The sequence below is a fragment of the Calonectris borealis genome, chromosome 14 (genome assembly GCF_964195595.1).
Source record: "Calonectris borealis chromosome 14, bCalBor7.hap1.2, whole genome shotgun sequence".
NCBI lineage: Eukaryota > Metazoa > Chordata > Aves > Procellariiformes > Procellariidae > Calonectris > Calonectris borealis.
In genome coordinates this window covers 16,380,044-16,405,514 of record NC_134325.1, presented here as the reverse complement: position 1 = coordinate 16,405,514, position 25,471 = coordinate 16,380,044, and the positions used below count along the sequence as shown (strand labels likewise).

The following is a 25,471-nucleotide window of genomic DNA, read 5'->3' as shown; positions in this document are numbered from 1 at the left end:
CAGAAAGTGTCACACAGTTTAATTAGAATGCAAATAGGAAATGATTTATATCTAGAAAAGACAAGCCATTTCATTTAGTATGAAATAGCAGGAATGAAAATTACTCCACTGTCTATCTATGAAACTGTACAGTCTTTGCTGGACTGCAAATTTTGTTCAGGCTGCTTAATATAGTTTCAAGTTCTATATTAAATATGAAGTGGGATCCAAACTATCACATTTACAAAATGTTGCTGCATGCAGGGGTGTAATTGAGTGTCTACTGTCAGGAAATAAATTCATAGACTATAGATCATATTTCTGACTAGGCCACTAACTTAAGTGACTGGAGGTGCTTCCCTCATTTCTCCAGGCTCATTTTTCTCTCTCTGTGGAACATATATCATGACAAGTACCTATAACATGTTGGGTGAATGACTTAACTCAAGTTGTTGATGCAACTGAGAAGTTGAAATTTGCTTTTCCAGAAAATGTTAATGTGTCAAAACCTAAGTTTTGATATGATTTGAGGTATTTTGTCCTGTGAATCTAAAAACATTTTTGGAAACTCTTCAGGAGTGAGAATATAAAATGTCATTCTCGGTATTGCTGTTTGTATATTATATCTTGTTTTTCTTGTTGGCTTTTCATGGCTTGCCAGTGATACCAGTGTATCTGTTAAGCCATTTAATTATAGTACAAATTGGAGAAACGGTAACAAGTAGCAACTGCCCAAATTCTCTTTAAAAAAAAGAAATTAAATAAAATACTCTGTGTCAGCACTAGGGCTGCATACTGTGTTATGAAGGAATATAAAACAAGAAAAATATGAAGTTTTAAATCCTCATAAAATAAAATTTCAAATGGCTTTTCAAGACAATGATGGAATATATGATTTATTAAAGGTTTTTTGATGTAAGAGAAAACAGCATTTGACAATCAATACTACAGAGTATGGATCAGGTATTTTCTGATACTCTTCAGATATATTTTCAATAAGTTATTGAAACAGACAACTGTTTTGCTGTCCTCTTGCTAATGCATATCAGTAAATCATCCCTAATTATCAATATAGTAATTGGTAGGTAATTATAAATCAATGAAGACCACAAGCTTTAGAGATAAGCTATGCAGTGGTAGAGAAAAAGACAAAATAATAACATTATGCTGTTCAAGAGGCAGAATTTTATGATCTGTGGAGTTGAAGGGGACTTTTAAAATCAAAAGAAAAATATGTGATGTTCTCATGCTAAAAAGAGTAGTGTAGACAAATAAGAAGGTGGTGAATAATAAGAAGCATAATTAATGTGAATCTGAGCGATCCAACTGGTTAATTGCATATGAAAGTCTTCTCAGTTTTCTTGGAAATGACAAAAACTGTTTCAACTTAAAAGGAGCAACTGGCAGCATGATCTGTGTTTCTCAGCAGTTTCAGAGCTGGGTGCTCTGTAGAGCTGAAATGATAACGCGCTCTACTCTCCCTCGCTTATAGTCATTGTATTGGAACTATAAAGCAGTAGTAAAAAAGCAGGAGAATTATTATAACATTGGATTTACTTTTAATTAAATTTTCAGGAGTGTTAGTGAAATTGACTTTCTAATATTTTGCACACAAAAGAAAAAGATATCTGACTGCACATATTTGGGAACTGTTCTCCCCAGAGATGCAAGGCTGGCTCATGTTCAGGTGAACGTTTCCATTTCCCTTTTTCTACATCCCGCTGTAGTGGAATATGTGCGCTGTCCCTGAGTGCTGACGGGGAGGCTCATTGCCTCCTTGAGCTGGGAAGGGCTGGGAAGAAGTACGGTGCTCCGAGAGGGATGTTGCGCTCTTCCCTTACGGATGCAGGAGCTGCTCTCGGTGCTGTGGAGTGGAGGCTCTGCCAAGAGGCACGTCTCTGCTATCCGATGAGGCAGTTGGGGTCCACGGTTTTTTAGTAAGCTTTTGTGAGTACTTATTTTGGAACGAGGTCAGATATGATTTGATATTCACCTGTGGAGGCACTATTTACCAAGGGTAGAAGACAGTACTGTGGAGTTATTCTGATGGACATATCTGGGGACAGGCTTCAGACCAATTCTTTACACACTTTTTGTTGTCTCCGTTGATGTTTGGCTCAGGATGTGCGTGTCCCTTGGCCGTAATTGAATCAGAGGGTTTCTGAGTGATGTTCTTTAGCCCTGTCATTGTTCCCTTGCACAGCGTTCTCCCACGGACGCACCAAATACCCTTCCACAGGAAATGTCTACTTTTCAAAAGGTTGCTTTAGTGTTCATTTCCATCTTGCTTAATAACATGTAACAGTAATGTAATGATGTGGGTTACTTCCAGTGACATATTATAATGTGAAATTACAGTTTGGGTAATCTATTTCTAAAATATTATGGGTAGCTACTAAGTAATGACTGAAGTGCTTTACACACACACGTACATCAAAGCGTTTCTTATTAGTGTTGCAGTGAAAGTTTGACGCTTCAGTTTCAGTACAACACAGCCAGGAGATGCTTTGATCTAAGTGCCGAACTGCTCCTTCGCAACAAACAGGACACACTTTGATGTAGTAAAAAAAAATGGAAATTTCATTCAGAACTAACTTTTCCATCCTGGCTTTTTTTTTTTAATTTATTTTTTATGACATGGAATATATGGAAGGTAGTGCTCCATCTGTGGTATCACGTCTCCTTGCTGCAAGTGCAGTCCATGAAGCTCAAGCATGGCCCTGTATATCCACCCCAGGGTGGGCACTGCGTTAGGGGACACAGTACTTTTACAGTTGTTACGCCAAGGTGAAAGCACAGCAGATTTGAGATGGGAAGCTGAACTTTTTTTCGCCACAGTATGGTCTATGGTATTGACACAGCCAGGGTTGGGGTCTTGAAAAATTCCTTTCTGGAAAATTACACTTCACAAAGGAAATCTAACGTCTGTGGTCAAGGCCGCTTTCTCTTTGTCCTTGCCTGCATAACTATATGCCATAAAATAGCTGCTGTAGATAGCTCCAGGGCTGCCAGTGATTGGTAAAGGGATTTCTTTGTATACTGTCTCCTATTTTTAATGGCTTTTAATGGAGGAAGCAATGTGTTTTTTTTTTTTTTTTAAGATTTTTGAACCTAAGAATCACCGTTAACCTGAAAAATAAATACATAAATATTCAGTTCTTCCCAGGAAGCCTAATTCTTACCTCATGCCTTTGGTATAATTCTAACAACTTAAAAAGGGGCACTTTTGACTAAAAGCAATAAAAAATGAAGACAAAAATTTAAACTTTGATGAGAAAGGTTATAAAATATGAAAGCTATTAAAGCAATTTAGAAGATTCTAGTCCCACCTCAGAAATGGAGAAATGTTCTATGAGTCCTAATGCCAAAAACTCCCTGTTGCGGAAATCTTTTAAAAAGAAGAATTCAAACGAGGGATGAATGATCTCTGGCATGTGCAAGAAGGTACGGAGCTTGTTCATGCATTTGCCAGCAGAGCATGTGTGGGTTGTTTGGCTTTGAAAGCGTAGCAATACTTTTCTGAAATACTCAGAGCAATCAAAAAACACCTAACCTAGGAAAAAACCTCAAAGCATGTCCGACAAAAAGGAAGCTGTTGTGTTGCTCAGTGTATCGAATACTTCCTTGTCCTAAGATTGGCAGCTTTTTAAACTTTTCTTTATACTGTAACCTGAACTTTTTATTATATACCAGGGGGAAAAAAAAAAAAAAAAAAAGGCAAAGAAAACAGGAAGGTATGAAAATGGGTAACAGAACAATAAAAAGCAGTCAAGGGCTTATTGTAAAATATATCTCCCTTAAAGCATTGTTTTCATATCTTTCAAACTGTTTCCTCCATCCAGTGTCCCCCACTGGACCATTAAAGAGGCCAAAACGGCCCCAGTAGCTTACTTTGCCTACATGCCAGCCAAACACCACCGCCCTGAAGATGATCTCTTCTACTTCACCTTCCGCTTGCTGAGCAAATGACCTCACATTGGTCCTGCGGAGCCCTTCCTCATAGCCAGTGCGGTCTGTTACGGTTGTTATTGCTGCTGGTGCAAAAGTGCATCAGCCGACCACAGGACGTCTCAAGAGGGCAGATGTAAACAGGAGGCCAGTGTCCACAGAGCAGCAAGCAGAGGGAAAAGTGAAGGAAGCACAAAACAGGCCTTTAAAATACCTACGGTGGCCAGGGAGGAGGCAGTTGCCTGGAGAAAATCAATCAGAGGGAGACAGCCCGCTCCGTGGGCAGCTTAGCAGACACAAAAGGAGGAATTGCTCAAGCCGGGGCTATATTAACAGGACCATGACCAGGAGACGGAGGGCAGCGATTATCCCCCTTTACTCAGTACTCATGAGGCCACATCTGGAATATTGTGTCCTGTTTTGCCCCACCCCCACCCCCCCAAAAAAAAAAAAAAAGAAAACAACCAAAAAACCCATCAATAACCTGCAGCTTAATCAGCAGAAAGCCATCAGGATGATCAGCGCTGGAGCACTTGCCCTGTGCAGGGAGGCTGAGGAACGGGGCTTGTTCAACCTGGAGAAGACACAGCTTCATGGGGACCTAACAGCAGCTCCCCAGCACCTGTGGGGAGTTACCGAGAAGTTGGAGATGGGCTTTTTACAGGGATGCAGCGAGGGGAGACAAAAGACAACAGACAAATTGGAACAAGAGAGGTACCAACTTTTTCCCCATGTGGAAGAAGCCCAGGGAGGCTGTGCAGTCTCTGTCCTTGGAGGTTTTCAAGACCTGCCTGGAGGCAGCTCTGAGCAGCCTGGTCTGCCCTCGTGGTGGGCCCAGCTGGGTGCAGCAGCTTGGACCAGAGACCTCCTGACGTCCAAGCCAGCCTGAATTAGTCTGAGATTCTGATGGATACCTTGGATTTACGAACCCCTTCAGCGCAGTTGTCACTGATTCCTTTTCATGTAGATGCATACATTGCCAAGAGAAATAGAATTTGTCTTACCCTGTTTTAATGGGAGAGGTTATGGCTGTGTGCCTTTGAGGTAGTCAGCTAAACTTCTTGTTATAGTCAGCAGAGAGAAATAGGTATTTCTAATGCATGATGCAGCTTCTCCTAAGGAGGCATCTGAAGTAGATGTTAGATGAATTGTAGCCTAAAAGCACCCAACTCCCCACTGATGATAAATGGGGACCAGATAGCTGTCTGTAATACACAGACGTGCTAGACATCTAAAGCTAAGTGAGATGGATCTTGCTCTGTAATAATTTTGCTTGAAGGGGTTTCGATGTCTTTTGTGGGAATTAAGATTCTTGTGGAAATATGGGAATCAATTAGCCCTCTACAGCTTACATCAAATGTACAGGATCAGCAACAGATGATTGTCACCTGTTGGAAACTCAGACCTGTAGAAGTTATTTCAAAAATCAGGAACAGATTTTCTTCTGCTGTAAATAAAGGACAGCAGGATAATGTAATTTTGATCTTTTTTCTTTTTTTTTTTTTTTGAAGGCAAAAAGGGCCATGCGTACAATTTGGTATCTGACTGCCAGCCAATGGCACTGTAATAAAATAGCTAACTCTCAGTTTAATGTTCACCTTGCCGTAGGAAGGAAATGTCATTAAAAGGTAGGTAGCGGTGTACTGTGTATGCAGGTGCTTCATTGTAAGGTGAAAGTCAAAGTAACTGAAGAAGAAGAAGAAGGAATTGTGAATTTGGTTAATTAGGTTCCTGTGAGCTCCTTCTGAAATTCTTGTGAAACACAGGAAGGGCAGTAGTGCCATCCCAGATGCCGGGGTGAGCCTGCCCTTACTCTGAATACGTTCCCCGCAGGCACTGTGTCCCTCGCCTGTTGGTTGCTCTGCCCAACAAACATTTTCAGTTTGGCACAGGTAAGGCTTCCAGTCTTGAACTAGCTGCTGGTGACTCAGCCCTTTTATTTCTAATTCTGGCCGATAAAAGCTGAGGTACACTAATGAAATACAGTCGTTGCCGAAGTAAAATACACTTAAACATGTTTGCTCAGTAACACTGGTTCTTTCCTACTATGCTTTAGAGAGGCAGGGCTGGCTGAAGTGGAAGAGGACTGTAAATATTCTCTTATTATTCCCGTTCCTTCTTGTCTGCTAGTAGCTTTCCCCTTTCTCCTTTCCCTTTTCTTGGGTACACTGTGTTTGTCAATCCAGCAGGATGGTTCTGCAGGAGCTGCTTGATAGAATACAGGTCTACTGGTTTAAACCAAATGAAGACAACATCTTGTGACAAAGAATGGGGGAGAGAATCGGAAGGGTAAAAGTGAGAAAACTCGTGAGTTGAGGTAAAGACAGTTCAACAGGTAAAGCAAAAGCCGCACACGCAAGCAAAGCAAAACAAGGAATTCATTCACTACTTCCCACTGGCAGGCAGGTGTTCAGCCATCTCCAGGACAGCTGGGCTCCATCACATCTAATGGTTACTTGGGAAGACAAATGCCACCACTCTGAACGTCCCCCCCTTCCTCCTTCTTCCCCCAGCTTTATATGCTGAGCATGACGTCATATGGTATGGGATATCCCTTTGGTCAGTTGGGGTCAGCTGTCCCAGCCGTGTCCCCTCCCAGCTTCTTGTGCACCCCCAGCCTGCTCGCTGGTGGGGTGGGGTGAGGAGCAGAAAAGGCCTTGACTCTGTGTAAGCACTGCTCAGCAATAACGAAAACATCCCTGTGTTATCAACACTGTTTCAGCACAAATCCAAAACACAGCCCCATACCAGCTACTGTGAAGAAAATTAACTCTATCCCAGCCAAAACCAGCACCCACCCCCCAGAAGTAGTCTTCCTCCTAAATGCATAAATACATATAGGACAGCTTTTTTCAGAGATGCTCCATTTTTTGGATTCTTGATGTTCTGGTATCCTGTGTGCAATAGATCAAAATTTCACTGATAATGAAACTCTGAAACAGAGATTCTGCATACACATATATGCATATATAAGAACTCTTTGTAAAATGGTAACATATTGTATGTTCGTTCATGCATTCATTAATCTACATACTATCTGAAGTATATACTGAAGAGCTACTAAAGGTTTCTGTAGTATCAAAAATTTTTGCTTACAAATAAACAGAAGTGCAGAGAAATTTTTCAAGATCGAACACAGGGGCAATAGCACCAGTGTTAAACCTCAGGTAGCTGTTGCTTCTAATCCTCAATTTACTCCTCTAGCTAGATTTATTGAGTCTTTGGAACTGCCCCAAAACCCCAAGCACTAATATTTAGGTCATGTAGCAGTCTGAGATTCAACAAAGTTCAAAATGATCCTTCTAGCCTAATAAAATCTAGTTTTATATGCCAGCTTTTGCATATATATATATTTTTTCAGAACAGTGGTATAGGTTAGTGCATTTTAAGAGAGTAAGTTACATTGTGGTATTCAAATAATAAAATCAACTATTACGAGAAACTCCTAACTTTGGGAATGCTGTTGAAAAGCAATTACATTCAACTTACATATAATAAAACTTAGTTAATTCAATGAAGTGGGGGGCACAAAACCAATTTGGATAAACGTGGTTTTTTTAATGAGTAGAGGTCTCATTCGTGCAATAAGCAGTGGTGACTGTATCTTCATCCTGAATAATCAACCCCCTTTCAGATAATCAAATAAACAAAAGTTTTTTTTTTTATTTTTACGTTTTTACAAAGTATTGTAATATTACATAATACTTAGGGAGTGTTTTGAGATCACAGGATGAAAGATGGTCTAGAAGAGCAATGTATTTATTATTATTAACATTTGATGAGTCCCCTGGCTTTTCTTTTGGGATTTTCTACTTATTTCAGTTGCACATTTTTTAATTACTTAGTGAAATGATGTAGTCATATCTCAGAGTTGGTTTAATTGGAATTATTGATGTCTGAAGCAGCAGCCAGGCTGGGAAAACCGGGGTCTGATCAAAGTCTGCAACTAACGGTTTAGTGAAGTTAAAAATTCAGTCTGTAATTAAAAAATGAAAGAGAGAGCGTGTGCTTTCAAAGCACCATTTTATGCTAAGGAAACAGTCACTTATTTATTTGGAAATACTCATTGCAGTATTTAAAAAGAAGGGGTAACAGTAATGACTGAAGTTTTTAATTCTGAGTATTTGTTGAGTTTCTCACCTTGAAGATTTTACTGGATGCAACACTGTGCTTTCATACCAGCCAGTATACTTTATTCTCTTTAGTTATATTTAGAACTGCATGTAAAATGGGAAGGTCATTATAAGATGGGTTTCAAGATTTTTTGAAATTTTTTTTTGTAATGGAAACCAAGAATTTTGATTTTTCCATGGGGGAATCTTTTTAGCTTGATTGAAAGTTCATATAAATGTTTACAATTTTTAAATGTGTTATATAGAACAAAAAAGTTTAACATTAAAATGAATTCTGTTTCCAGTTGATAAAAAAACCACAGAAGCTATTAAGTAGTCAGTATTACTTTTTGAAAGTCTGTATCTCGGCTCAGTCGAGCATCTCTAGTCAGGTGGGATGAATCCTTGCCTTCAATCTGAATGTGTCAGTGAGATGTTTGGACTATTGTGTTTGTTTAGCGAATTTTACTAGATTTTTTTGCAACATTTTGACTCTGATTATTTAGTGCCATGAAATATGGTACTGTCCAAGTTAACTGGGAAAACACACTTTTTTCATGTTTCTCAAACTTACTGGATTCTGCATGGGAAATGACAACAGCAAACTGCTTTTTATGACTGTGCGCATGGCGTGACGGAATTTGGAACCTGGGAAAATTTAACTGCGCTGGGGGGCAGGGAACAGATGGAAGGTGGTGGGACTGGAGGAAGTTCAGGCAGACCAAAATAGAGGATGGTTTTTACTTGTATTAGGAACAAAAGGAGATGGGCTAAGTGATGCAAGAGTCTTGATTTCTTTTCTTAAACAACCCTTCCAGTCTTTTGTTATTTGATACCTTTTGCATAGGGTCTTTTTGTGTACCCTTCTTATTATCAGAAATAAATATACATATTCCAAGATGGATGGGGATCTTCCATTGAACGAGAGCAGTTGCAATCTAGTGCGCTGTGTAGCAGACCTACAACAAATTTCATCCTTTTTATGAAACTGTGTTCATACATTCTCCAAAAGTACGCATTATTATCATTTTCACTGTATTGATCAGCACTTCTTGAACCATTTTCTTCCCTAATTAAGGATGCAGAGAGCTTTACATTATGCCGCTTGCGATCTCAAGAGCTCTTTTTACACTGCTTGTTTGGGGATTTGCTTCCTTGGGAGAGTTTATTACTGTATGAATGAAAATGTTTTTCTGAAGTTGCTAATCATTTCAAGATTTAAGAAAACTAATTGAGAATATTTCCCATTATTATTAAAATCTCAGGGATGCTATAGGGCGTGCACACTATTATAATCTAAACCTGCAATTTGGCTTTGCTTCTTGTGCCCTTCGGCACAGTGGTATACACGGGAATTTTAAGGAGATCGGCGGACACTCCCCCACACTGAAGAAAATGTACTTTTTATCATTTTCTCATCAGCTGCTGCTTCCTGTTAGCAGTGAAATTGTTTTGACAAGTGTTATTTTGTCTGAACCATATTCTATTATGGAAGGGGCTCAAAGCAATCAAAAGAACTTCCTAACATTGTGGACTATTGGGCTGCAGTATAATCTTCCCAATGAAGTGGAGGAAGACTCATCATGTGAATCATTTTAAAATTGGTTGAGGCAAATCACCGAAGAATATATGGTAGGGAGCATTTATTCTCTGTCACAGCATGTGCTAGATAAGATAATAGGCTATTTCTATGACTTTTTGATGTTGAACTTTAGCATTTCAAGTGCTAGATAGAGTGATATATTGGTTATGCATTGTACCTAAAGACTGCGCATGAAGTAGTCTGCTAGCATTGGATAATAACGCTAAGGCTCATCAATGAAGCTTTTGCACATAAAGCCAGTGTCATTTGAGTGGTTCTTTTTGTGCAGTGCACTGGATCGCAGATAACTGGTACGTTGAGTAGAGAATGCTGTTTGTCAGTGTCCTGTTTTATAAGAGATTACGTTCCTCTTTTGTAGCTCTGATGAACCAATTTGCAGCCTGCATCCAGTTTACTTCAGCAGTTTTCTTTGGAGTGAGCATTCCTTCTGAGACAGAATCACAGAATGAGGGAATGGTTGAGGTTGGAAGGGATCTCTGGACATCGTCTTGTCCAACCCCGCTCTCAGGCAAAGCCATCTAGCGCCAGTTGCCCAGAACCATGTCCAGACAGCTTTTAAAGCTGTCTCCAAGGATGGAGGCTCCACAACTTCTCTGGGCAACTTGTGCTCCGTCACTCTTACGGTAAAAAAGTGTTTCCTGATGTTCAGAGGGAACCTCCTGTGTTTCAGTTTGTATCCATTGCCTCCGGCCCTGTCACTGGGCACCGCTGAAAACAGCCTGGCCCCGTCCTCTTTGCACCTCCCTTTGGGTATTTATATGCCATTGGTAATATCCACGTTGAGCCTTCTCTTCTCCAGGCTAAACAGTCCCAGCTCTCTCAGCCTTTCCTCATATGTGGCATGCTCTAGACCCTTAATCATCTTTGTGGCCCTCCATTGAACTCTCTCCAGTATGACCATGTCTCTCTTGTACTGGGGAGGCCAAAACCGGCACTCCAGGTGTGACCTCACTAGCGCCGAGTAGAGGGGAAGGGTCACTTCCCTCGACCTGCTGGCAATACGTTGTCTAATGCAGCTGAAGATACCATTCGCCGCCTTTGCAGCAGGGTCACCTTGCTGGTTCGTGTTCAACTTGGTGTCCACGTATATCCCCATTAGGTAATTCTTCTCAAATTTTGTGATCTTGGCAAAAAATGTGAAACTCTTTAATTGCAGCATGCCAAAATCAATTGTCAAAAATATTTTTTTTATTCTGGTCGATATATCAATCTTTTTATCAGGTATTTAATGTATTTTGCCACGCAGATTTTCTGAAATGTAATTCTGCAATCTGTAATGTTTTTAGTGTAATCTTACCAGTCATTGTAAATTAAATGAATCTGAATTTACAGCAGTTACGCTTTGAACTGGCTTCAAGCAGCTTTGTGCGTAAAAATACTGTGCTGTTAAGGATGGATTTAAACTTCTTTTTTAAAATCTACATAATCCTAGCTGTGTAAAGTATGCTGAGGGCTTCATTGATTACAGTCTATTGACACAATAGACCTCTCCTGTAGATCTTGTTCTCTCATTTTATTCTAGTATGTGTATCTAATATTCTGAATAGCTGCTCATTTATAATATATGCAGATACAACTCCAGTATCACAATTTAATTGAATTGGTAATCAGGGATGACGATACTGAACATTCTTCAAAAATAAAGCCCATGTTCATGAGTTATGAGGGGAGTGGAGGTTGGCCTTGCCTCTATCTGGTTATTTGAGAACATCTTTATAGGGAATAGAGAAACGGTGACCTAAATGACAGGGCAGTGGGCTGGAATTACAAAATTGAGGAGCTTCTCACACATTGGTTTGGCTGACTCTGGACAATTCACTGTACCTCTCTGCCTTAGTTATCTCACCTGTAAATTGCACATGATATCTCTCTATTCTACTGTAGAAAATGTTATAAACAAATAAATACCACTATACTAGTGGTCTGAAGTTGAGTTTCTGTACAGAAATGCTACCAGATTGAGTTACATGGGTAACCTTAGCATGGAGATCACACACTATTTCTACCTAAGCAGGTAGAAAAAGAATAAATTCAGGGTCCTGACAAAGTGCTCTGGCATGATGTCATGAGAGTATGAGAGGAGCATTCCTGGAGGACTGCAGGTGCAAGGCGCTAGTAGGCAGCGAGCTAAACTTTTGTCCTGAAGTTGTGAGGCATCAGTCCGGCAATGGTTGGAGTTTGCAAGCAGGGTCTTTTGAACTATGTGTTCCCCATACCTCCCTCCAAGCCAGCTACATCAAGCATGATGGCAGTATCCTTACAAGACATGGGAAGAGGCCAAATGCAATAAACGTTGGGCTAATAGCCCTGCTGTTTTCAGGACGATGTAATTTGAAAGACATGTTGACCATAGGCCTCAAATTTGACAGAAGGTCTCTGCCTCAGTTTGAAACTTAACCTACTAATTGTGAAGTCAGTGTGTTTCTGCCTTGTAGAGTGATAATTAAAATCCTGTTTGTAATGGAAACTCAAGTGCAATACTAAATATGAAATAGTTCTTCACCCTGCCTAGTATATTCCTGCCATGCTTTCCACTGAGCGGTCTGGCTGCAATTCTTATTTCCTACATCACCCAGCAATCTTTAAATATGAGAATAAAACCCTTTTGTTCCAGCTCCACTGTTGTGAGGTGACATTTATTTGGACCATCCAGGACCTTTAGATTGCATACTCCAAGCGTGCTACATATTTAGCATACAAATAGACGAATATGAGGGTGTGAGACAGACGTGCACTGAACTGATAAAGACATCATCTCGGAGTGTGTATTAAAAATGAATTTCAGTAAATTAGATGTTATATAATAAAAGAATTAATCTTAAAAATTGCTGGTACAACTAGTCAGTGTTATTATTCTGATACCAATTTAATTCCATTTATTATTGTTAAACTCATCATTCTAAATTTGCACATGAGTTTCAGATGATTAAAACTCTTGATAACACCAATCCAGAATTACACAATAAAGCATATTACAGCTGTTCTTTAATTATGATGAGTGGTGGGCACACCTTTCACCCCTGAAAGCCATTTAGTACCATTAAACTGTTGCGTGGGTTTGATTATTCATGAATTTGAGTTGTATTCCCTGTCTCAACAAATTTAAAGTTTTATGGTTTACTGGTGTGTCCTTAAAATAGAAAAATGGACCAAAGCCTGTACCATTTATTCAGGCAAAACTATTCCTGCCTGAGAAGGAACTGCAAAGGCCAATATAAATATAATGCAATTAAAATCAGTCTGTGAAAACAGCCATGAATGCCGAGGAGAGAGAAGTACGTTATTTGGTGCTGATTGTTTGCCCAAAATCTCCTAATGAGTTAAAACGAAAGTAATTAAAAAAAGAGGCTAAATGTCAAGGAAAAATTTCCTGAGCAACTATTCCAAAGCCTGCTACTGGCTTCAGTCAGAGAGAGGGGGAATCTGTATTGCCTGAGGCACTTAAAGCTTTGAGAGAAGAAACTGGTGATTAAAAATGTCAACAGGTAGGGCTCAGACAGACGCCTTTCCTGTCCTTCCTGATTTTTAGTATCTCTGTAGCCTTAAGAATGAAGTGGCCCCATGAGATTGAGTGACAGCCATGAGTCATTATTCAAATATCTCTAAATTATAGAGTTATCTGTGTTCTTCTAAGTTACCATTTGCTTCATAGCTAAATTGTTGTACCATTGCTGTACCGTCGGTATTCCAGGCACGCTGGGTTGTAAACCTGCCACAAGGTCGGAGTGTTGTAGCCTCTTCTACTTTGCACGGGGAAAATCTAGCAGACTTTAAGGGTGGCTGTTGTCGATGTATTTCTGCTTTGTATTGCACATGTTTAAAAATAAATGCAGGCCCTTCTTGATAACTGTAGCGAACTGTCAAAGCTAATGTAGAGATTTAATAGCATAGCCAATATAAGAGTTAATAATAAAAGATAAAATTCAGCCTCTATATAAGTTTCTGTAAAACAGTAGAATTATTATTTGCTTACATCAACTAAATTTGGCATAAAGGTAGGCAGGTGGGAGATTTTTTTTTTTTTTTTTTAGAGAGAGAATTTTTCATCTCTGCTCATCCAAAGTAGTTGTCTTTGCTTTCAGGGTTTATTTGAAGTAGTCAAATGACTCCTTTACAGCGGGAAGCTGTTTGCATAGTGCTGTCAGTGACATCCCTTTCTTGCTATCTCTGTCTCGTGGAGGTGAGGCTCATGCGAGAGTAAGAGATGAGAAGAGGCTGTATTTTATGTAGAACTTATGCCTCGGTTGGCTGGGTGCATTTTTCTGGTGTTTTTATGTTGAAGAAAAATACTCTAAGGTGGAAAACAAAGCTGTAATACTCTGGGTACGATTTTAATTCAGGAAGCCTGAGACCATGTGTGATCCTTTCTTGTTAGTACATGCTTTTCCTGCTTTTAGGTCTCCTGATCAACAGAGAGCTAAAGATAAGGATCTTATATTTTTTGCATGAAAAAGAGCACAGTAAGAGTTTGATGAACAGACACTTTTATAAAAAACCTCTTCTGTCTCATTGAAACTGTAGATTGCTAGCTATTACATGACACTGAACAGTTTTCCTTTCAGTATTATCACACAGTGACTTAAATGTGATGAGGCATTAGAAAAGATTGAATTATTTTAATTTTACTTTTTCACTGGGTTTTGAAGCCATTGAGTTTTATTTTGAGGTAAATTATCCTATTTATCTTGTCTGCATAAATACCTTTATGAATAACGTGAGAAGCTGGGATGATAAAAGTAAAAATTACAGACCTGTCCTTAAAGGACAAGATTAACATCCTGCAAGAGCTTATTCAAAACCAACCGGTGCCTTTATTCTACAATACAAAAATGTGCCATTTTTGAGCTTTTGCAAAGCTGTTATAGTGGAGTGTTGCCGGATCCATTAACAATTCTGTACTAATGACAGTTAAATAACTGAGTGGGGTAAAGGCAGGCAATGGAATGGTCTGTACGGGATTTCCTTTTACATGGACGCTGTAAGAAAGCTTGAATGAAAAAACTGCAAAAATAGTTCCACGGGGGTAAGAGCAGCGATGTCATATGTTGAATTACAGCTAGAAATGAAAAATATTACACTTAATGCAAAGGTAGTGCAGATATTTAGCCGAAGACTACAGAAGCAAATTAAGGTTATGGGAAATTTTCAGTTCCCAGGGAAATACTGAATTTGCCCTTTCTCACAAGCACTCTATCTAGCTATTAATGCCCGTACAAATTTCCGAGTTGGTGAATGGGTTTTCACTGACTTTTGTGAGCGTGGCTTAGCCGTGTGGGATGACAAGGCGAAGATGTGCGTGTAAAGACTCGGGCTCCTCCGCCCATGGCGGGGTGCTGCGACGCTGCGAGAGGGCAGAGCCTGGAGCCCCGGGAGCCGTGGGCTCGCTCTGCTGCCAGGGGCACTGAGGGCAGGCAAGACTAAAGCGTGGGAACACAGCCAGAAAATGGCCACCCGTTGTTTTCTCTGGCCTGTGTCATTACAGAATTTCTGAACAGGTTTTTCTGTGCTCCTTTGAAGAATGATTATAATTTTTGTACTGTTCTCACTCTCAGGTCAGAAGTATACACTTTCATTTCAGCTTAACGTAACTTTATGAAGAAAGTTTATCTAGCATATTCTGCTGAGCATCTGCACCCCCAAAACACACACACACACAGGCACACACACAAACAGTGCATATATATATCTCAAATTCTATAGCAAAACCCAAAACCAGACTTTGATAGAAAGATATTCATCCTGAGGCAAGTATGCAAATATAGTGCTAGGATCTACAGATGGAAAAGCAAAGATGAAGAAAGGGGGATTGATTCTCATTCCCTGAACTGGCCATTGTGTATAGCAACATCTTCCTATGCAGAAAAAGTCCTCAAAGAGGTGTTTTCAAAAGCCATAGTATGTCCAGGTGAAAATGATCTATTAGGTGAGCTAAGTAATGTCACGGGATATGATACACCATTTTATAAAGCTGTTATTTGCAGTTGTCTCTTGGTACTACGAGCATCTTAAATCATTCTGAATTTCTAAAACAAATCCATAATATTTTCCTATACCTGCAGAGAGATGTTTATACATCTGCTACAAATAATGCACAAGACCACAGGAGAAGCTTACAGACCTAATCATAATATTTTCCCCCCTTTTGCTCTTTACGTACATCATTTTAAGCATGGGAGTAAGAAACTGCAACGTATTAGACAAATGGAGAAGCCGCTAATGGTTTTCCCTGTTTATACCGCTCTTCATGCATATTGTATGACATGGCGCTGCTAATGACGTGTCGCCAGAGGAATACTAACTTGCTGCAGAAGCAGGGGAAGGGTTGCTTCCCCGTTCCCCTCCCTGCACCATCAGCCCAGCCCATCTCCAGCACACACGCATGCAGGAGAAGGCTGGGCTGAGCAGCAAGGAGGAGTGCTGAGTTTAACCTGGAGAGGAGCGGAGCAGAGCACCTCCCGTAAGCTGGAAGCCGGGAGAGGAGAGGTAGCGGTAGGGAGCAGAGCTTGAAAGATTTTTTTACTAGTTGCTTCTGCATCAATCTGTGTCTTTCGTGGCAGATTTTCCCAAAGCAGCCCCCGCACCATCTCCTTTTCCCTTGCCCTCTGCCCCTGGCATGGGTAGGGCAGTGCTGGTGTAAGTCCACTGGTTTAAGGAGATCAAGGAAGTAAAGGAAGAACCTATACGAAGGAAAGCGAGTCCCGTTTTCCCAGGTCTGCTGATTTAAGAAATTGGTTTGTGTCTCCCTAAACATCAGTGGACAAAAGCTGCAGACAGGTATGGTACTGCCACAATAAAGTCATCTGGTCTTGAAATAGTTCTATTTATTATTTTACTTTTCTGACATAATCTAGAGAGACTCATACACTGATGCTCCTCTTCTTCCATTAAGTAAACTGCTGCTTAGTTTTGGTATCCTGGCAGCCAGGCTTTCTGAAAAGTAATCTACCGGTCAATTAGTATCCTACACCATGAGCCTAAATCAAATACGCTTTCAAAAGGGCTCAAGTTTAGAAATGAACTTCAGGAAAACTATTGATTTTGTAAATTAAAAATGTAAAATTGAATGGATAGAGGTCCGGTACAGGACTGACCCGAGGAAGCAATCTTCAAACAGGAACATTCTCTGATTCAACACTGGGAAAGAGAAGAAAGCAAGAAGAAGGATTCATTTGCAGTTGACCTGCAGTAGCAAAGTCATTCACTTCCCAAATAGGATTAAACTTGTTCCATCAGCCATGACATGTGAAAAGATCATGGTTATAAATTCCATTTGCTGTAATGAATTGAAAGTGTCTGAGTTTGCAAGCAGCACTCATCGTTGATGGACAGCTAGATTTGTGCAGTGTTTTAACACTAAAATTAGCTTCTACAAAATAAAAAGTACAGAAAAGATGGCAGCAGTGACAGATTTTAAAGCATAAAACAATTAACTTTATTGTTAGATGGAAGCCAAATAAAGCTAGAAATAAGTAGTGGTTATAACCCTGCTATGTAGATAACTTGCTTCATTCTTGAGTCAGGGTGCACACAAAACTGGGAAAAGGCATTTGTTTAGGTTTTTCAGCCGTATTTCAACAACAGTACATATTGTTACTTAAATGAGGAAAAATCAAACTTTTCTATGGTATTGCTTGTAAGATGTAAGAAAATGGAATTGTATTGAAGGATGCTTCATTCACATCAATTTCAACATACATCAACATGACTCCACTGCAGTCCATGGAACCATAGTGGTGTATGTACTTTGTAAATGGAGATAAAAGCTACGCTCTGTGGTTACTTAATAACCTTAACTCAGTCTTGTGTCAGGTTCATGAGACATTTGTACTTCGATGCTTGCAGAACTACATGCAGTTTCAGAACATATTTTCCCCAGATTTGTGTGCTTGGTGTACACAATTTTATGCATATTTTAAATGTGCCAAGAAAAAAATCTCAGTGGGTGAAAATGGCTAATATTTGTGAATAATTTGAGATTCATTCTAATTGATAAGGTACCCAGCTGAAAACTGTCCAAGATTTAAAAAAAAAAAAAAAAGCTTGAGCTAAACAGAGGAATGAAAATATGATAGCTTCTTAAATTACTGCAAGGTTAACATATAATTAATTTGCTAATTTTAATTACAACCCTACAAAATGTGCTGAAAAATGCTCAAAGGGGAGAAGCAGCCAGGTGCCAGCCGTGATTAACCAAGGGTACTAGCAATTATGAGGTCTCTATTAACCATGTTACAGAAATTTAAAAAACCCCTTTATAAAACCAGCACATTTACTGAAACTTAGCAGGGTATTCATCTCGCTGTATGTTCCCATTGCTACAGGCTTGCTGTCATTTGCCTCACTCTTTTCCAGCTAAATGTTTTATTGCAGCTGAAACGTGGACTGCTTTTTCTGTTTGTCACACAGTGTCATACATCTAGTAGGTGTTCATTTTGATCGTATAAACAAAAGAGATTAACTATTGTTTGCAAAGCACTCCGAGCACCTTAAGTGGTAATAGCTGCCAATATCACAGCTGAACACTAGAGACACAAATCCTGAAGAAAATGCTTTTTCTTTCCAAGGTGTCCTGGGACATGCAGTTTGTAAAGCAGGAATATTGCTGAAGCTGCCTTTTCAGTGGAGAAATGCTCTGCAATGCTTTATATGCACAGACAAATGTAACTTTGGAGTTAAAAAAAAAAAAAAAACAAAGAACAAAAAAGTCTGCATGTTTGCTTGGCATTTTAAACAAATCGTGGTGTAAACAAATGTCTTATGTATCAAATTCCATGATGTATTATTATTATTTTTTATTGTTGTTATGTGACTCATGTTTTAAGTGTCTGTTGTTTGGAACCGTAATAAAACTTGATCCATCTATTAAAGGAAGATTTAAAAAAACAAAAAACAAACAAACAAACAAAACCCAAAACCCAAACACCAACAACATAAAAAAAAAAAAAAAAAAAACAAAAAAAAAAAACAACAAACCTAAAGCATTGGTGTCAAAGGAAATTAATTTCCTGGCTGGCTTGTGTTTTTCTCTGAGGCAGATATTGATGAGTGTGCAGAGGGGATCATTGAGTGTCACAACCATTCACGCTGTGTTAACCTCCCAGGGTGGTACCACTGTGAGTGCAGAAGCGGTTTCCATGACAATGGAAGCTATTCTCTTTCCGGGGAGTCCTGTGTTGGTAAGCAATGATCAGCATAGCGCTTTTTTTTTCCTCCTTCTGCATGGTGTTATAAAGTGACTATTGAGACACTGTCCTGAGCAGTTACTGTGTTGAAGGCTAAAATGAGAATGCAAGCGAGCGTGGCTGTGTTTGTCAGCATCCCCAGCCACGCAGCGTGGGTGCTAGTTTGAGACGCGTCACGTTTTGGAATGGTGATTACAGGAGGGAGGCAGTCAGAGATCCAAAGCGTGACTTACTGCGCTTTGCCATTTATCATCATAAGTTGCTGTAAAACCTGAAGTGAAAGTAGGCTTTCTGGGGAGCATAATAGGCCACAAAAGGAGAAGAGTTGTTTTCCATTTTCAGATTTCAGCAGAGCGATATGAGAACACATTTGGGGTATGTCTGTGTTGCTTTGATTTGTTTGTTTTGCTTGTTTTGGCATCTTCACCATTTTACTTTTAGAATTATGCAAATAGCGTCAATCACTGTATGCACCATATTTGCAGAATAAAGCCCTGAGAGCACGACCGGAGAGGAATTTTTAAAGGGTGCAGAAGAGTTTGTCAGTTGTTTCTATGGGAGGACAAAGGATGAGGCTCCATGAGGATGTGGCGACACACAATTAGTGCGTGCACAATTACTGCTGGTTCTTGCAATCTGGGTGCCCTTGCCCGGCCGTAAGACTTTGTGTGCCACTACAGCAAGTAAGCGGTAATAAAATTGTAGTGAAGGTGGTAATTGTGGCTTATCTCTGCCTGATGATTTTTCCACCTTTTTACTTATTCTCAGAAGCCTTACACATAATTTTTATACGCTATTTTATCAGATGAGTTTAAAACTACTTAGAAAGGATCCCAATTTGACTTCTATAGAGATACATATCAGCTTCTCATAGTTCTATGTCCTTTCTTTGGAATTTCGGTTACTTCATCTCTACTCAGTTCTATGGATTTTCTATAAAAGCTTTTCTGCTTCTTCTGTGAAAGACTTTTTTTTTTTTAACACTGTAAATTTCATTTATCATGTCCATAGGTGCAAAGGGCTCTTTCTAAGATTTAACGTATGCAATTAAAGTAAAAGTTAAAATAAAATTTTGTAATAAAAACATGTAAATTTACTTGTAACAAACATTCCCATCTTTTACAAATTTTGGCTTTTAGAAGTCTTTGGGATAAGATAGCATTGTGATTTAAAAATGCAGAGGAACAATAATTATTTTCAAAACCAATATTTTGTAGATTGTCCAGCTATATTAGCTTTTTACACATTGTCCTAAGCTGACGGGGGGAGCTCAATAAAATCACAGCAGTGAACTTCATTGGGGTGGCTGTGTAAAAAAAAATGGCAAATTTTACAGCATTTTGTGACTTAATAAATAAAACACCACATGAAAGTCATATATTTCTAAACAGATTCCCAAATGTTAAGAGTTCTCCTCTGGTTTATTTAAATACTGTAAAAGGAATGGCAGAGAGCGCAACGTTAAAAATACTTGCTTTGTGAGAAGTCCAAGCAACATGACATAACCTTCAAAAAGCCCTGAGGCAATGAGGGTAGGGGGCATTTGTAGCATTCCTGATGTAGTGCTTGCATGGAGAACCCCACCCCTTGTCAGCCTGACCTTTTAGATGTTTTGGGACGAAGAAGTCTAAGGCTCAGGCCGCTCTCAGGAGAAGACCGGTGCGTAGGCAAGACTGCGGTTTTGAACAGCCCGGAGCTAGGCTCAGTTGCTGATAAGGTCAGTATTGCTTGCATTGCATCGCTGTCAAAAGGAAGGGCGCTTGGCTACCTCACAGCAAAAAAGAGCCCAAAATGTTCTGTATTCTGTGGAGATTGAAGGGATGAGTTTTCCTGAAAACAAACCGCTCTCGTTTTGACCTGCGCAGCATGCGGGAAGTTCGTGAGGTGAGGTGAGGTGCTCCTCTTGCCGTACGCAGGTTGTAAACAGAATGTGAAAGTAGCGGGGTTATTTTAACTAAATAGTTTTTCCGAACCATCTGCTGCAGGGTACCAGTGAGGAAGAGAATAAACCAGTTTATTTTATTTCATTATACTGGTTAACCAATTAAAAATTAATTGAAAGATTCTGCTAACCCATATTGACAAAGAAATTTCAAACCACGATGTTTATTTTAAAGTGCAACTAAGAGTTGGTTAAAATGACAGATAGATAACACTACCCATTCAAGCTAAAACTCGGTTTCTTGAACACTGATGTTCATCACGTTACAGAGCTTATTTGCATAGTGGAGTATTTAGAGTCAGGGCCAGAGTCATTCGCTCTATGTCAGCTAAAAGGGAGTTCATCTGCTTAGCAACAGCATTTTGTCCTGGCATATTTTACAGACTGTATACTGAAATCCTAATGTGTACCTGAGGTGGATTTGGGCCACTGCCCTTCAGCATGTTTTGAAACGTTTCTTCTTCATCCCTGAAGGACAAAACTTGGAGAACAATAAATAGGCTAGGAACATAAGTAAAAAAAGATTAAACCCTCCCCCACAAAATAATAATAATAACAACAACATATGAAAATCATAAGGTAGTGGGAGGGAGCACTGGGCGCTGACAGATTGCCCAAAGCCCAGGCAGCCGGTTGCTTTTGCTGGGTGCATTTGTCTATCTATTGGTTAACCCCCTTTCCCTCCCTTTATATGTAGGTGATCTTGGAGCCGAGTCATTGCTTGCAGTGTCTCTGCAGTGCTAGCAGAACATTTAAAAAAATAACATCTATTTGGGAAGTGTTGTGATACCTCAGTGCTTCTAAAAGCTTTGTTCTCATCGACTATGAGAAAACAGTGGAGTTTGTCACCTGGCAAGGGACAAATGTGTAAATCAATGGATGTGGCGGGGAAGGTCATAATATTGCACCAGAGCTTGGGTAATAAGGATGTATGACTTCACCAGGCCACTTCAAGCTTGGAAAAATTCTTTTATTGCTCAAAATATCAACCGAAGGCAGCTTTGAAAAGGGAATATATTTCCATGGACATGCTTTTATAAAAGATGTCAACTTCACAGGGTGATGGTGAGCAGGCTCAAATTAAGAGAATGTCATTTAATTTCCAGCAGTAGCGTTTTTGCGAGGCACTGGCCTTTCACAATATGTTATTAAGAATACTGCTTGCAGACAAAAGACAATTGCTATACTAGGTTGCTACCAAAGTTTGCCTGGCAATTAAAACATGTAGGCTGTAGTTGCTACGTTGGATTTTTTTCTTTTTTAATAGGAGCTTTGCTACCTTAAGTAAACAAACAAAAATACTTTCTAGAGAACTGTGAGTTGTCATATGATACATATCCCAGTATTAACAACTATCTACTGATACCATATTGAAGCAACTGGCATACATTGTTTTTTCCCTGCACTAAGTACCTGTTGCCAAATGCTGCCACCTCATAAGGTAATCATTGAACAAACCCTCACCACTGAATTTTCAGTGATAACCTTTAAGATTATCAGAACCAAAAGAAGGGAAAAACTGGCAAAGAAATGCTGTGTTCTGGGAAGTTAATAATGTCGCACAAAGCTTGCTCCTATTTACAGCAGAAAGATAAAAGCAAATTGAATTACACTTTTTAATCTCCATCTCTCTTTAGGTGAGATGCTTCCAGTCTGTAGAGAGCTGTTCAGACCCTGGCATGCAGAATTCCTGATTTCCATTTTTTTCATGATGTTTTGTGTTTCTGAGTATCTACATTGTGACTTGCAAGCACAGAAGGAAGAACAACCAAGGCATCAGTCCCTGTCAGTTGTTGGTTATTTTTTTATTTTCTTTAAGAATCAGTGCAAATTTTGTAGGGAAGCTTGACACGGATCTTCCTCCTACTAAAAAGCCACAGGATTCACCATGTATTTCATCCTGAAAGCTCGCGTAGCTAGACCTCACTGCAGGGTTAGAGTAGCTGTGGGGAAATGAAAGCTGGAAAAAGGTAGAGTCGGCAGCTTGTGAGAGAAAACTCCACGTGTTAGGCTCCCACAAAAGTTGGGTGCAGCAATGCTTGAGGATCAAGTCTGAATGGGTTTAAAATCAGTTCCTGAAGCTTTCATGTATTCCATAGTATGCTGCAGTGTTGTCTGTTAGCTAGATGAGAAAGTAAGAGAAAAGGAGGTTTGTTCGTTGTTTATTTTGCCTCCTTTCTGTGTCGAACAAAAAACTAGACCCATCCTTTGAAAACCTTCCCATATGCCTGAGAATTGCTTTTCTATCTATCGTTAGAGAAGTGGTACAGAGTATCCAAGGCCAACTCTAGAACCTCCTGTTTTACGACTTTCTTCTGTTCTGCTCGTACAATTTCTTAAAGCTCATGATATCAGAGTCTGCGTCTGTGGATTTTATCCTGCAAAACAAAAATTATATTGCTTGCTTTCCATTTAGTAAATTCTGATTCTTGTTTTCTGAGAGACAGTTGTGTCGCATGTCTTCAAGGTAATTGTGTTTAGTCAGTTCTATATTTCTAGAAAGCATTAATAAATCCTATATTCAGACTCTAATTTACTATGCGGTGTTCTTTAATAGACCATTATGTCTCTATAGAATAAAAGTACTATCATAAAATATTTTCTAACTAAAAATGAATGTTTAGTGATTTTTTTTTCTCAAGGACGAGTCCAAATCACTTTGATTTGGAAAGAAGGCAAATACATTAAGTGACAAGTGGCCCGTGAAAAATGATACGTCAAAACAGTGTTTAGTTAACTTGTACATACATTGGTTTGGGAGCCCAGCATACATTTTTCACGTTAACATTATACTGTAATGGTTTAATGTACCGTAACAGTTAAAATTAGCACATTAGTAGGGTTCTTTCTTCTGCAGCAGCTTATCATGATATTACAGAGCACCACGCTGCATGACTTGCTTGCACACATTTATTAAGGTACTATAGAAAAGTCATACTATTGAAACCTGAATAGCCTGGAAAACTAAGAAATGAAGTAGCTAGGGATTGGTTTAAAATTTCAGTGAAACCAAGTTAATGAACTTGTGTTGATATGTACAGTCATGCTTGTCTTCTACCCCATTCAAATACAGTGGCCATGGGACCTCTCATAATATCTGAGGCAAATTACTTCTCGTTACAGCCAAAAAGGATGGAAAAGGAAATTGCATCTCAGGGGATTATTCTATTCCATTTTGATTCTGCTTTCTTCGCTGCCCACGTTACCAAGCTATCTTTATGTACTTTCAGAGTATATTGGGAAATGAGCGCGTCTTGGGTGGTTTGTTTTCTTTCTTTTCCCATCCACAGAACGTGACTGGTTGCACTGAGGCTAAAACACATGTGATCAGGTGCTTGTTGCCGTACATTTGTTTAAGGAAGCACAGATTGGGAGTGTTTGAAGAGTAAAGATCTTGATCAGTTTTATGATAGTCCTGTGCAAAGTTTGAGGTGGCGTGTCTTGGCAACAGTCACTTTGCTGTTGGCTATATGTTGTTGATAGAAAATATCATAAGGCTAGCATTACAAGCAAGTTTCTGATGCTGGTCATTTCCACTATATCCCCTCTTTTCCTGGAAAAGGAACCGCGTGGAATGGGGAAGTAAAGCTCTGCCACTTTTACTTGGGTTAATTAGTAACTTATGCCAGGGATCATCTCAATGTAATGAATAAGATTGCAAAGGCCTGTTTGAGGCGTGAAAATGAGATTGTTTTTACAGATTGACAGGATGCGTGAAAGAACTAATCCTCCCAAAAGTCAAGACAGACATCTTGTTCTTGTGTCAAATATAGGGAAAGACTATGGAGTCTCCTTGCTGTTTCACATATGTACTTGTCCATTGTTCTTAAAAGTTGCTTGATTTATAAATGAATGTTTCATCTTCCTCCTACCTAGTGTTGTTATAATGGGAAATAAGGTTTGTGTACAGTTTTACCTTTCCCATCATTAAATGCTCCAGTTTTGGGTCCACGTCTTCTGAGAACAGTTGTGGAAAAGCAAACGAAACCTGAGGGGAGTGTGGGGAATTTGAGCTGAGCAAGGATTTGAATAATATAAAAATAGTCTATATGCAAGAGTCTTATCATACAGTTTTCGTATTCATTAGAAGATTGTTTTGGACATGTTCAGAATTTTAAACTAGGCTAATTTTTCAACACCTACGTAGACACATTGATTCCTGTTGTTAGGAGAAATTTCACACTAAATATGAGTACTTTCTTCTGTGTTTTGCATAGCTATCTACATGCTGATCTCATGTCAATATAAGCGAGTCCATTTGATCTCCATTAAACTGAAATATTTTCTTGAGCTAACAATATGGGAGCATTTGTCTGGGATTTTTTCCTTTCCCACCTCCTACCCTCCAGTCTGGTTTGAGGCTGAAAGAGTGAAAGGGACAAAACCACGTTACGCTTGTAACTTCTTTTCCTCAAGTTACTGGGAACATTGGCTGTTTGTTCTGACTTTTAGAAATGCAATCAGCAACAAGAAAAAACTGCCAAAAGGATGTTCTCCGAAAATTAGCTCTATTAAAAGTTCAGCTGGAAATGAGTGCAGTGTCCAAGCCTTTTATATTTGATTAATGACCAAAACTTTTAAATAATAAATGCCATAACATAATAAGAAACCATCATTTGCATAAAGAACGAAAAAAAGTGAGCAAACTGAGGAGCAATTAGGAATTTATGTTCACGCTATGTTACTCAGCTTTGCTTGATTGGTT

General features: G+C 39.3%; 1 protein-coding gene across 3 annotated transcripts in view; it reads left to right on the top strand.

Annotated features, from left to right (window-relative positions):
• Positions 1-25,471, top strand: part of NELL1 (neural EGFL like 1) — a 294,286-nt gene that overhangs the window by 255,047 nt on the left and 13,768 nt on the right. The window contains exon 16 of one of the 3 annotated variants that reach the window (XM_075163306.1): positions 18,744-18,818. The exons of 1 other annotated variant lie outside the window; for it this stretch is intronic. In XM_075163306.1, coding sequence (XP_075019407.1) covers positions 18,744-18,818 — 75 coding nt within the window. Of the gene's footprint in view, positions 1-18,677; positions 18,819-25,471 lie in introns of all 3 variants that reach the window. One more of the 3 variants, XM_075163305.1, reaches the window with a different exon arrangement.